Source organism: Apis cerana, linkage group LG15, assembly GCF_029169275.1.
Source record: "Apis cerana isolate GH-2021 linkage group LG15, AcerK_1.0, whole genome shotgun sequence".
NCBI lineage: Eukaryota > Metazoa > Arthropoda > Insecta > Hymenoptera > Apidae > Apis > Apis cerana.
Window position 1 is genome coordinate 3456493 of NC_083866.1, and position 13871 is coordinate 3470363.

The window sequence follows — 13871 nt, forward strand, 5'->3', positions numbered from 1 at the left end:
GAGCGAGCCAGTTCGCACTTTTACCCGCAATGTCTGCTAAATTGCCGGTATATTAAAGTTCACAATGTAATACCATCCCTCAAAACTCTTCGTTTGTTCTATTCTCTACCATTTTATTAGACCGGAACGTATTTTCTAATAATAAATCCGAATTAAAAAACCTCTTTTCTACAATTTTCGCCCCGTCTAATTTTTCTATTGTTTAAACCCAGAAAATTATTCCATCCTTCTCGACATGTTAACACGCTATCGTCGTTACGATCAAATTCTGATACACATCTTTTCAAAAAAATACCCAAATATCCATCTGGACGCGTATCTATGTTAGACAACGTGTAAAAAGCGAAGATAAATTTTCACAAAAGAAAAAAAAGAAAAAAAATATTAAGCCTTAAATTTCGCTACCTGATCGACAATTATGCAAAAATATACGATCGAAATGATCGCATTTACTACGGTATACGGAGAGTTTCATGGGGCGTAATATTTTTCTTCGTGGGCAAAGAACAGGAATTATCGTGACGTTACTGTCAATTTCGAGAGGGGCAGAGAATGCAGAGGGGCGAAAAACGGAGTAAAGGATAGAACTTGGCGCGGAGGAGGAGGTGGAGGAGGTGGAGGAGGAGGAGGAGGAGGAGGCGGCGGTTTCGCTCTAGGCACCCGGTATATAGATCGTTCATACGCGATGTTGCCCCAATGGCGTGGCGTTCTCGGCAGATAATTATCACTAACCATCAGCTATTTGCGAGGAATGGCTGATAATTGCTATGTTGTTCGGCCTCTACCGACCGATAACCCGCCTAGGACTCCTTTTAGACGAGCTGCTCGCAGTCACTGCAACCTCCGGGGCCCCTCCGCCTCGATCCTCCTTACGTTTTTTCCCTTTCTCCCTTTTTCTCCCCTCCTCCCTTCCTCCTCCCTCTCCCCTCTTCGAGCGCCGAGTGTTTATTCGCGGATCTCTTCGCGGGGAGAAAATTCCACGTCTCTCCTGTCCGATAATTGTACATTCCATTTTGCAAATCGTCGATATTTTATTTCGAGCTAGCTAGGAATATACAGGGATCTAAATGCAGAGGTAAGGAAGACGCGAGCCTTGATATTTTTTATGGGAAAAATTTATTCTCGAGGAGGAAGGGGGAAAGAAAGAGATTTATTTGCCTATTGTGAAAAGGGATCGTGAGAGGCAAAGAGGAGCAAGGACAAAAAAAAATGTAGCTTTTCACGAATCACGAGGATCCGAACTAAAATCAAATTACATCCGATCAACAGTCCTCCAACTGCTCACCTACTCGTTCTCATGCTATTTACACACTCGTGCACACACACATACACACATACACACACACTTGTAAAAGCACTTTAGCCGGCTCCCTCGAGCTGTCCTAGAAGATATACTCGCTACCATTAACATTATTATGTGAGCCAACGTTCGTCAGCGTGGGGATAAGTGAACGCGGCCGGCTTATTAAATTGCCGGTGTAACATTACGATTTACAGGGCAATAAGAGAGTTATCCAGCCAGTGGCTCGCGAGTACACGCGCGTTAACGTTGCGTGTCTTTCCGCTGTACGACGCGTCTCGTCCTGAAATTTCTTCTCCTCGAAATAATCGCGGCTTATACGGTCGGGGGTGTCGAAAAATGTAACTAGATAGCGTGGGGAGCGACAAGAACGTAAGATGATATTTGAGAATTAATTCGAGAGATTGTTGTTGGATAAAAATGTAATAAATTATTTTACGGGTCTGATTGTGACATGTAAATATGTAAAATCGATATATAAAATCGAAGCATTATAATTATACGTAGATATTGAAATTTAACGTACTCAAGATTCTCTCTTAACTCTAAACACCGAAAAAGTCTAGATGTTACAAGATAACCATAAGTCCCTTTGGAAAAAGTAAAATATAAATATCACTTGTGACAAATGCGATGGAATATTTAGAAAATGGAACCGATGAAATATAATACTTCGCTTATTATTATTTACCAAAATAGTCAACAAAAAATAGGAGCAGCGAAACTTGATCCGCACCAATACCAATACCAGCGCGAGTCACACGCGTCTATTTCCACGATTCCGACAAAAACATCAAAAAAACAAACGAACGAAACCTAAGGTGATCAAGATAACCCGGTCGAAGAATCCGTCGAATCTACCTCCCTGTCCCCCCTCCCCACTCATTTCAAGCTTCGTGAGGATCTCGATGCGGCTCGAAGGCAACCGTAATTACGCGTGGCGACTATTCATTAAGCTGATTGCACCTTCCTCCCTGATCCTCCCCTCCCCTCGCCCTCCGTTCCCGTTTTCCATTTCCAACTGAGCGGAACGTTATCACGGTCGTTCGCGCAAAATCGGCCGATCTCCCTCGCGACCGGCTGCCCTCAGATGGCGTGCGGCGCGCACGTCGGTTAGAAATTGCGCCTCTCTATGCGCATCCGATTTAACGAGCCGAATGCAGGCGGCATTTTTACGGGACACCCGTTGATTCGAGGGCACCGCTCGGCTTGATGAGGGGATCGCGGAACACCACACCGCGTTCCATCGTTTCCATCGGGATATTATTATCGCGAGATGGAGGAAAAGGTGCTGCTTTGTCCTTTATTTTCTTTCCTTTTTTTTTTTTGACCTCGGTTTGTTTCGGCGAAAGGAACGAATTGAAGGTGTAGGAAAGATTCTCACGATGATTTCTGGGGTATTTTTCTTAAACAAGTAATCGGGACGATCTCGACTTGAGCATTTTACATTAATCGCTTGATCGATTAATATCTCAGTACGAAGGTTACGTTTAACATCATTAAAAATTCTATCCGATTAAAATCAATTAATTAATCGAATGATAAAATCCTCGAATACGGGGAAAAAAAAAGGAAAAAACAAGGATGAATCACGGACGAAGGAATAATCGATGCCAGCGTAGAAAGTATCAATAATCCTCTCCTATTCGCATTCACCTTCGTCGATGATCGATCGATCCGTCCATCGATCAACGATCAACGAGGAAGTCACGTCGAGTAATACTTCTTACCACGCGTCTATTCGCGGTTAGGACGATATTACAATGTCGTCGCGGATGATTATAACGCATTCGTGAGTATAGATGCATTCCATATGGAAGAAAGTACGAAGATGCGTGTGTATGCACGGTCACGTACCCCGGGTCGAATACTTCCACGTGTTCATTATCGATCGATCGGACGCACGGGTAGTTTAGTATCCGGCCAGAAGTCACTAAGGGAGAGAGAAGTCCACCGATTCTATTCGTGAGCGTTAATTGCGAGAAAGTTGATCGTGATAAGCCCTTCTAATAACCTCTTGCTCCTTTCCTCTCCCTTCTTCGCCACGAGAAGGGGGAAATTAACCTGCCCTCGCTTTTCGAGTAATAGAGACGTCGGGGAAAGTAAAGCGATAATCCATTTTTCCATGTATCCTTTTTTCCCGAGATATTCGAATCGGACAGATCTATCATTAAAACATCTATATTTTATTATATAGAAAATATGGAGAATCGTTATCTTTTTAAAAATTTGGCTGAAATTAATATTAAAAATTCTTTCTCAATTTTCCAACTATCTTGTTGTCACTAATCAAATAAAGAAATATAAAACTAATCTCTAAATAGTCTTTACTCAATTTACATCGTTATTAAGATTATCTTACGAGATAATAATTAATTTTACATTTTATGTAAACATAGTGAGAATTTTTCGAAAGAACGAACCGGAGGCAAGTATGCGCGTACAAGTGGAATCGGTTCGTGTGGAATCCAAAGAAGTTTAACGTTGGAATGTGGAAATCGATGATCACTCTACTAGCTGGCAAAGGAATTTTATTGAACACGCTGATACAGTGCATAATTCTCATTTACAATTTATAAAATATAGAGATATTCGTTTAAATCTTTCAAACATTCTAGTAGAAAATTCTTCTACAAATTTAAAACAATCAAGCATATAGCAATGAGATAAAAAACTTTGTGTAACTTAACAATTCTCGAATAATTTTAGAATAAAAAAACATATTCAAAATAATCGTTATTATACAAATTTTTTTCGTGAAACATTAAAAATATCCCTCTTCGTTATTATCTGTTATTATTATTATATTTTCATAAAATATAATTTTCAGAACGTAAAATTGAAACGAAAAATTAATAAATATATCGATAATGATCCCATATTTATTTCGCAATTGGGTCAAAGATGGCTCGAGGGAACGTTCGAATTAACAGAAAGCTAAAATGAAAATTAAAAAGTTCAATAAATCTCTCTATATTGCGATAAATAAGTGCCATTTAATTAAAATATATATTTTTTTATACCGTAATTAGCTATGCTTCTTGCGACAATCCCTATATCAAACCCAATACTATCTTTATATTATCCCTATAAAAGAAGCGCAACCAAACAGAAGTCGAACTTCGTGTAAATTTACGTCAATATAAAGTCCATCAGCTGCGATGTCGTTCGCTCAATGTAGCCCGGTGTATGCATTTTTATGGCATTCGATTCGAGAGTCGACCACGAAAACCGGTGTTATGATATACAATCGAACGAAAGTCGAGTTCGCCCGTTGAAGAAACTCGTGAAATTCCTTCCGCAATTGTTCGTTCGATGAATAGAATAAAGATAAAAAAGTTACACACCTTCGTTCGAAGGGAGGGAGTTTAGAGAAATTATTACAAATTATGGAAATCACGATGAAAGGGAAGATGTTGATTCGAAAGATAAATAATACTTTTCTCAAAGGAGATTAGATTTAAGCGGATTAGATTTAGGTTAGATAGATCGAGATTAAGATGAATTTGAAAATTAATTCTAAATTAATTACCTCGTATCAATTCTCTACAAGTTTAAAAAGAAAGAATAAAAATTACGATTTTAGAGAAACGATTTCAAACGATTTGAAAGTTTGTTACATAAATTTTGTCAAACCGTGTTTTTATATTTATATATTATTATATATTACATATTAAAGTAAAATCAAAATTTTATGTTATATAATTTCAAATATATACATTATACGATATGTTCTTTCGTAACAAAAAGTCTACATAACCTAATTTCCAATTGAATTTCCACCAAATCGAATCGTAGAAATAATACTACACTATAAAAACACTCTCTAAATTGTCATGAAAATCTTCTACACTACGCTATTCAATTTCAAATGATTTATAAACACTTACCGAAACACGATCCGAAGAATTCCACCAACTCTCTTAAATGCTCCCTGTCCCAGTCGCGAATCCGGAAAGAAAGATGTCCCGTAATTTTCTCTCCTCTTACGATTCCTCTTCTCGACTGGTAGAATCGAATCCGTGGAATTACAATCTGAAAACGATCCAGACCCGGTATACGTAAGACGAATCGTGTAATACAAGAGAAGTCCGTGCCGGATGATCGTATAGAAAGCGAAGGAAAAGACTTGGAAGAGCGTTACACGCCTAATAACCGAGTATCATCTCTCTGTCGAGAATCGGAATTTCTACAATTCGAGATCTCGATCCGTGGATCTGTCTAATGTGGCCCAGCCACGCGAACCTATCATAACCTGGGCCAACATAACTATATGTTTGCCAAGCTAACCTCTTCCAGCCTCGATTTCCCTCGAATTTGCATTTCTACCGGTCTATCGTACGCTAACGTTGTTCCTGCAGGAACAACGTTCCACGATATTTTCGTATCGTTCCTTTTTTACTTCGAGAAGGAATGGTTTCTTAAAGGAAAATAACACGGAGTCGAAGAAACGGTCTGATTGTTCCGATGGCGATCGCGGCCGCTATTAAGAGCTTGTTAATGCGATTTCTGCTCGAGCTTTTTTGCCGTAACCGGGTAATCATACTTGCCGAACGATTTACCTGTGAACCGTGGAGATTGTATTCGACGTGGATTTTACAATTCTCGTTTTTGCGTGTAACACTAGGTGATAGGATCCACGGCGAAAGTACGGTTAATTGACGTCTTGCGATCGAAGCGACGTATGAGTTTTATTTGGTCGAGCGTACTTAGAGGTTGGAATGGTACATTACAGATGGAGCCAGTTTCTTTTCCCCGCGGAAAAAGCTAGTTCATTATTGGTAAAAAGTACAGAGAGCGTTGTTCGACTGTTTGCGAGGTTGATTGTTAAGATTAGAGTAGCAGTAGGGAATTCTTACTATCGAGTTTCCGCGATCGCGTTTGAATTCTTAGAAAACTAGTTTCTTTGATCAGAGTGAAATTTCACGGAGATCTTGGATCTGAATGATTATTCCAAACTAGTTCTACACCGAAACGAAACACGCCCGATTTCTGGCAACCGTATATAGAAACATTTGAAACTAATTCCTTATTATCTACAATTTCTTGATATCGGTTTATAATTGCACCTGGATTCCTAAATTTTTTCCAAAGCATTGTAAACACTTTGTAGCTGCCTCGTTAAAATTCTCAATCGAAATTACGCGAAATAGGAGACGGAAAAAATGTAAAGTTACTTTTCCACTATAAAAATACTATATCTTCGTATTCGTATTTTTTCAACGTTTAAATACAATGAAATAAATCGAAATTAATATATTTAAGAGAAGAATTAAACGAATAAGAAAATATACAAATATAACAATTTCCATTTATATATATACATACATATACGATAATCTCTTGTTTCTAAACACCGCGATACATATGCCAACCCTCGAAAATCGTCGAAAAGGCAAAATCTCAAGCCAAACAAGTCGGTCAAAAAACGAGTATATAGAAAAGGAACAAGGCACGAGAGGAGGAGAAAAAGTGGAAGAGGAAAACGAGGAGGCGGCAGAAGGCGATGCGTGTGGGTTCAACGAAGGGGGTGTCGGGTTACCAATGAAATACTGGTACCATTTTGTTTACAATATTGTCGGGGGTGTATTCGAGGGAAAGAGAAGGGTGTGGGGCAGAAGGTCGGACAGTTCCACGTTCAGACCGTGGAACACCTTGTGGCCACTGCTAGGGGGAAGGGAGCAAAGAGGTAAGTGAACGAAAGACAGAGAAAGGAGGGGGAGGAGGAGGAGGAGCAGTGTACCAGGCACACAACCGGGGAACCCCTTTAAAGAATTATCTCTTTCTCGCGGGTTGGACCGTTGCGCCTCCACGGAGATCCCCTCGATTGGACTGATTCTTACACGCGCGGACCGGCGACGAGCCTAAATTGCGAATTCCGCCGCGTTCCACACCGACAAAGCAACGCGAGTCAAACGAGCTTGTTCCCCCGCCGCCGGATGACAGATTTATGGTATTAGATGGGACACGCGAATTTGTGTTCCCCGGTGACTTCGATCCCTCCGGATGGCCGGAGCTCGAGGGTACAAGGAGAGAAGGACAGGGAGAGAGAGGAAGAGAGAGAGAGAGAATGGGTATGTTTGCTGAAAGTTTGTTGAACTGACTGACTGTGAGACCAGATTTTCGAACGATTTTGGAACGGCGGATTGGTGGAATGGAGAAAGGAGGAATTCTGGATTCTTACGGCGAGGAAGATATTATTATTCTGTAAAATTTCTTCTATCGGTCGAATAATAATATTTTCGTCAAAATTGATTGAAATAAAATGAGAGTAAAAATAATTTTTATGCAGAAATAATATCAATCAATATCGACTAGCAACATCAATAACGAGTAGAGTCGATCGATTTCTGTTGCTTGCTGTTGATGCGCGTAGAAAAGCGCACGTATAAATTTCGCGTATAAATAAATAGTTTTTAAAATAAATAATATCGATCAAAAGTGAGTGAATAATGTCCAACATCAAGATTCTTCGAGTTGGGAGAAAGAAGAAAAAGGAAGGAGGAGCGTTCTGCTGCTAAACAAAGTTTCAGTTTTCGAAATAACAGTTTTCTCGTACGAAAATAATACCTATTAATCAACAAACGAGCGAATATAATCTCTAACCGTTGCGAGTTTCACAAATCATTAAAAAAAGGAGAAGAAGAAGAAGAAGAAGAGGGGAAAAAAGGACCAAGGTCGATAAATCTCGACTCGATATCGATATCATTGAGCAACAGGCGCCAATGAGCGGAAAGCTGTGGTAGCGCTTCGATGCAGGAAGCACGATGGAAAATAGCAGGCCTCCGCGATTTCCACGCTGTTAACGTCCCGCTATCGATCTTGCCGCAACTTCTCGCCTCTAATCATATCGCGGGCAACGTCTTCCTCGATGTTGCTCAGCCTACCGTGAAAGACCCGCCATTCCACACCCGATTTGTGTCTCGATTCGAAGCGGATCGCTTGACCCTTGATACGCTGTCGGCTTCCGGGAATGGAAAAGTCTCGGCTTCCGTTTCTAACTTCTCGTGTGATTAATCTCCTTCCTTTTTAAATTTCGTCCGATAAATCTCTCAGATTTTTTAATTTTTTTAATTGCCAATTGCGGACAATTAGATAAGGTATTAGAGATATAATAATCCAAAATATGAATTAACTCGTGCTCGAGAGATTTATGTCTATGTCTTGTTTATTTTTTGGTTGAATCGTGTGACGTAACGTAGAAAGGTAAATTTGTTAAATTGGAAAATTGAAAAAAAAGTTGTTCGTTGAGCAACAAAATTTTTGTTAAAAGTTGCATATGAAGAATTTATAAAAATTATATACGTTTCCATTTCATTTAGTTTGCAAAAATTTTGTCAGAATCTGATTTTGCAACTCGAAGAATTAAGCTTAATTGGGATTTCCCTCCTCTTCTCACGTTTTACGATTCAAAAGAGGAAAGTCGATTCTTCGATCGATGAATCGACCGTGTTCGTTTAATTTCCAGCTTTAATTTCGACTTTACGATCGTGCTTACCTGGTCTGCTCGGTGGTCCACGTCCCGATCGTCCATTTATCTCGTGGCACACATTCGTGGAAAAAGCTCGTGTCGGCCAGCGTGTTATTCAAATGCAAACATCCCGACTCGTGGACGCTTGGACTTATTGGAAACGCCAATAATCGCGGATGATGAAAGTTTTCCAACGCTGGAATTTTGCATCACGAAGAAATTTGAAACGATTTCTAAAATTCAAAAATCAAACTAGATTAAATAAAATTTAAGGATTTCACGTCACTCAAAAGTTCGTAATACCCTTGAAAGGAACACCATCGAGCCAAAAATACTCCCGGATAACATTTTTCCACAATTTTATATCATCCACTCGACTCCTTAACCTCTTTCCAAAGCCTCTTCCACCTTTCGAAAAAAAAAAGGAAAAAAGTCACCACGCTTGACTATCGTCCACGTATATCCTCGAACGCCACCCAAATTTTTCGCAAGTTAAAGAAAAGAAAAAAAATAAAAAAAAGAATCCGCGAGGTTCGAGGCCCCGGATGGGCAACACGCGCGGAACATTTGTCAGACACTTTAGGAGCTGTCGGCCCATTGTTTTCCCATCGATTCCCGGTCGGAAAGCACGCCTTTAACCGATGTTTTACACGCTCGATTCCTGGAACCGGATCCTCCATCTGGGATCGCAGACTTGTGGCATCCGAGTTGCACGTCCGTCCGAGAAAACAAGAGAAAGAGAAACGGCGCGCGGAGGGACACGAACCGACCGTTGCGACGGGCTGGAGAAGGAGAGGAGCAGAGAGAGAGAGAGAGAGAGAAAGAGAGAGAGAGAAGGAGAGAAGGAGAGAAGGAGGAGAAGAGGAAAAGAGGAGTCAGGTATACGTGGCCCGGGACCACGAGGCCCATTTCGCCTGTCAGGCCTAATTCCGCTCGGGCCCAGAATCCTTCGCCTCCTCTCTCTCTCTCGCTCTCATTCGCTCCTCCGCCTCGTTTCGTGCACCCTTCCGTGGCTGCAGTTTATGGCCGTCATTACCTCGATCGGGACCCCGACTCGGATTAAACGATTTGTTCGTGTGCACGGGCCCACTTTTATCGGGCGTGGATTTCGAACGGGCGAAAGATTCGTTCGAGGATTCATTCTTCGCGCCATTTATAGATTTTCTTTTCTTTCTTTTAGATATTTCAAATTTTTATACGCTGATTGATTAATTAATTTATGAAAATGTTATTTCGATCGATCTGATTCGAAATCTGATTTAGGAACGAGATTTGGGATTGGGGGGTTGTTTTTAGAAGAATGGTCTTTCTCTTTCTTCCTAAAAATGGTAAATGGACGTTAATAATAATGAACAGAGTGCAAAGATGTGCGTAGAAATTGTATAATCCAATCGAATCTCTCTTTCTTTCGCTTTTCTCCCGTGAAACGGAGCCTTACGTGATGTTTTCAGGTGGTGCACGAATCTGAGTCCTGTAATTAGAAGAGCAAGGAACCGAAGAAGCGATACAATTAATGGGCCCTGTGGTAATATGGAAGACACGCGATTTTTCACCGAGGATTGTGTGCGGTTGGAGGGGATCGAGACTTTTGGAATGAATATTTCTAAAAAAAGAAAAGATATTTTTTTAAAATATATTTTAGAGATTGTAAGAAATTCAAGAAATGTAGATAAATCTTTTAAAAGTCAATTTGAAGGTATCTAGTTGCGATTTATAAAAGTCGAGTGAAAAAATTATCAAATTCGAGATAAACGTAGTTTTAAAAAGGGTAGATGCAATCTTTCTGAAAAAAAAATAGAAATAACCCTAGAATTCGAAAGAATACTTGCTTGCAAAATACCAAATATCACCGCCACAATTTCTAGAGTTTCTACGATTCTTCCAAGGAAGATTCTACACCGTGAAACGAAGCTAATGATACGGTGTTCCACTCAATCATATCGATGAGTTCCATAATTGCCCCGCGATCCTAACCGGTTTCCACGGCTTCTGTTCTCCCTCACTTTCAACGAGTTTCCAAAATAAAGCTAATGATACGTCATACTATATATATATATCGATCCAATGGGATCGAGGAATTTTATTAGCTTCGTCGATCGTACCGATCGATTAACTTCGACCGAGCATTGGCTCGATATCGTCTTAAAATCGGGTAAGGTTTATGAGAATGATCAATCTTCCAGTTCAACTATCTATTACGCCACCTAACGTGGAAATTATGTACCCAATGTTATCCATCTATCTATATTTTAATACGTCTATATAATTTTATAAAGTTTGTTTTAGTTTGCTTATCTCTCTCTGTCATTGCGATTCGATATATGCAGTCGATTGGAAGGATTTATTCATTCGTATAAAATCTTATTCGTAATTTTCAATTATCAATTTGTAAAAAGACGCACAAATTGGATTAAAAATCTAAATTGGATTACCAATGCAATCAACGATAATATTTTTGTGAAGCTAAAATCAACTATTTTTTTTATTACTAATAATAATATCTATAACACTCTGATAATTTGCCATTGACACATCTATGTGCGTTCTCAGCCCACCAAATATCGCGGACACGCTCTTCTGAAACTGGCCGTGTAAGAAGAATAAAATAAAGAAGAAGAAGAAGAGGAAGAAGAAGAAGAAGAAAAGGAAGAAGAGGAGGAGATCCTCGAGATCCTCTCGGTATCCCTTGTGGCCGTCCCTCATAACCGGTACTCAACGACGCGCCACTAGCCACATGTACAATGTTTAGCCGCATGAAAAGCAAACCCTGATGGATATTTTCATTGCCGCGATGACACTGGCTCGGCCGTGAGAGAATCGGCCGGTACACCGATTCGCCGATGGATCGGGCGTTCGATCCCCGTGGGCCCCGATGATTGGGTGTTGCGGAGGATCTAACGATAAGTGATGGATGGAGGGATAGGATTCCTCTGGGATTTTTAGGTTTGTTTAGCTTGGAAGGAGGGACGGAAGGATTCTTTTTTCTATGATTTTTCTCTCCACTTGAAATTGCACTCTTCCATTTCCTTTTTCGAGTCACTAAATCACGGATGAATGAGAAACGTTTGTTCACAGAAAGATGAAAGAAATGAAAGAGTTGGTAATAATGATACAATTTCGAAATGTTGTCTCATGTTAACATCGAATATTTGAATCGGTAGAAAATAAAAAGTTTATTATGAAAGATTCGCTTTGTTTTATATATATATATATTGGTTAATAGCGTTTAATTTTAAAATGGATAAATTTTCACAGCGAGTACCTACTTCTGTGAGATGACTGGCTTTTATATTTTTTTTCATTGTTGTTTCTTCTTCCTCCTCCTCCTCCTCCTCTTCTTCATCGTCCGGCTCTCCTTCTCGAAGGAAGTAACAGTATCCGAGTGGATGGATTCCGTGCGAGGTGTGCAGGGACCGTGTGGATTGTGTGCAGAATGAACGCAAACTCTGTGAGGGTAATTTGCAACACCGGCAATTTACATAATTAGCAGTTCTCAACTTGCGGCCCTCCACGACCCCCACCACGCACCCGTTCTCCCTCCCCTCCCCTCCGCCCCGCTCTCTCCGTCCTTTTTCTTCTACGGTGTTCCTCGTCTTTTTCCGATATCGAAGTCGTGGATGTCGGAGTCGAGGTGTTGTTGTCGAGGGAGAGAGAGAGAGATGGCGTTGTCGCGCCAGCCAAGTGTTCTGATTCGAGTTGAAGGCAGTCAGGTTACTTTTCGGATGATGATGATGATGATGATGATGATGATGATGATGATTATTTGATTGTAATTTGGTGATAATTGGAGGCGGTAAGGACGGTTTGGTTAATAAGGATATAATAGGATTGGATTTTAAGTTTGAATAATATAGTTACGATAATTTGTGATGTAAATTAATTTTCTTTAAAAAGAATTTTGTTGAAATTAATCTTTGAAATGGTAAATGCAAAAATTTATTTATACGCGGCGTATAGAGGCTTAATGAGCTTTAGCTGATGATTATGAGACGGAGTGTAATTTATTTTCAATTTTGATTATAATATTTATATAATATATCTTTGGTAAAAGCAAAGTAGATACTGTTCTTTCCTTTTTTTTTCTCTCTCTTTTTTCCTTTTTTTTCTTTTTTTTTTATAGCAATTGTGATAATCTCTCACTTGTCGTAATATGATTTTCAAGTAATGAAAATTGATAATTAAAAAAATGATTAATAGGCTACAGATATTTAATTAACATTTAATTAAGATAAGATGCGATATATCTCGAGAGAATAAATGACTATGGACTTTGAATGAGATTGATCTTTGAATGAGGATGTTAATTGAAGTTTTCTTGAATATAAGAGTGACTTAATTTAGTTAAGTGGTTTCTATGTACCAGGTAATTATTTCTCTAATTCATGAATAATTGTTCATGCATTCATGTATTCTCTTTTGTTCATAAATAATTCAATGGATCGTTCTTTTATACGTGGATATTTTTTTCTTGTTCCTTTTTTTTAATTACTTTTCTCGTTTCTGATTAATTTATTAGTGTTTGTTGAAAGCAATTAGGTAAATGATAAATTGACGATCGTTATGCAAATACATTCCGAGGAATATTATCATTTTTAATAAAATCCTCGATACTTCGTTATTATAGAAGGAAACATACTTTAATACGTGGAAAAATTTACCAACTAAATATTAATTAATAACGATATCTTCAAAACGAGCAGAAGGGAATTATTTTTTGCAAAGGTATCACCTTAAAATCGATCATCCCCAACCGTCCTCCAAACACCATCAAACCAAAAATTCTAATCTCGACAATCGTTCCCAAACTTCGTGCAACACTTCCTCAAACTCAAATTTCCTTCCAACCGTAGCGAGAAATATAAATTACTAGGAGAGAAAAAGGAAGAGAAGACAAAGAAAAGGATCACCGAATAATAATCGATCGATTAAAGGACGACGTCTTACGAAAAACAGACTTACGAGCTGTCGACAGACCGATAGACGATGAACTACGAGATCTATTAATTGGCTATCGACGTTCTTCCCTCCCCTCTCCCTTAATTATCGACCCTTCGTCAACGCTCCAATTAGCGTTTGGTTCATTATCGCCCGTGTTAACCT

At 39.3% G+C, this 13871-nt stretch overlaps 1 protein-coding gene across 5 annotated transcripts in view; it reads right to left on the minus strand.

Moving 5' to 3' along the window:
• Positions 1-13871, minus strand: part of LOC107997938 (homeotic protein empty spiracles-like) — an 86477-nt gene that overhangs the window by 25812 nt on the left and 46794 nt on the right. For 4 of the 5 annotated variants that reach the window (XR_009832824.1, XR_009832823.1, XM_062085599.1 and 1 more), the window contains exon 3: positions 5191-5335. Coding sequence is in view for 2 of the 5 variants with exons in the window: in XM_062085599.1 (XP_061941583.1) it covers positions 5191-5335 (145 nt within the window). In the remaining 3 variants the exon portion in view is untranslated. Of the gene's footprint in view, positions 1-5190; positions 5336-8798; positions 8968-13871 lie in introns of those variants that run through there. The other variant, XR_009832825.1, reaches the window with a different exon arrangement.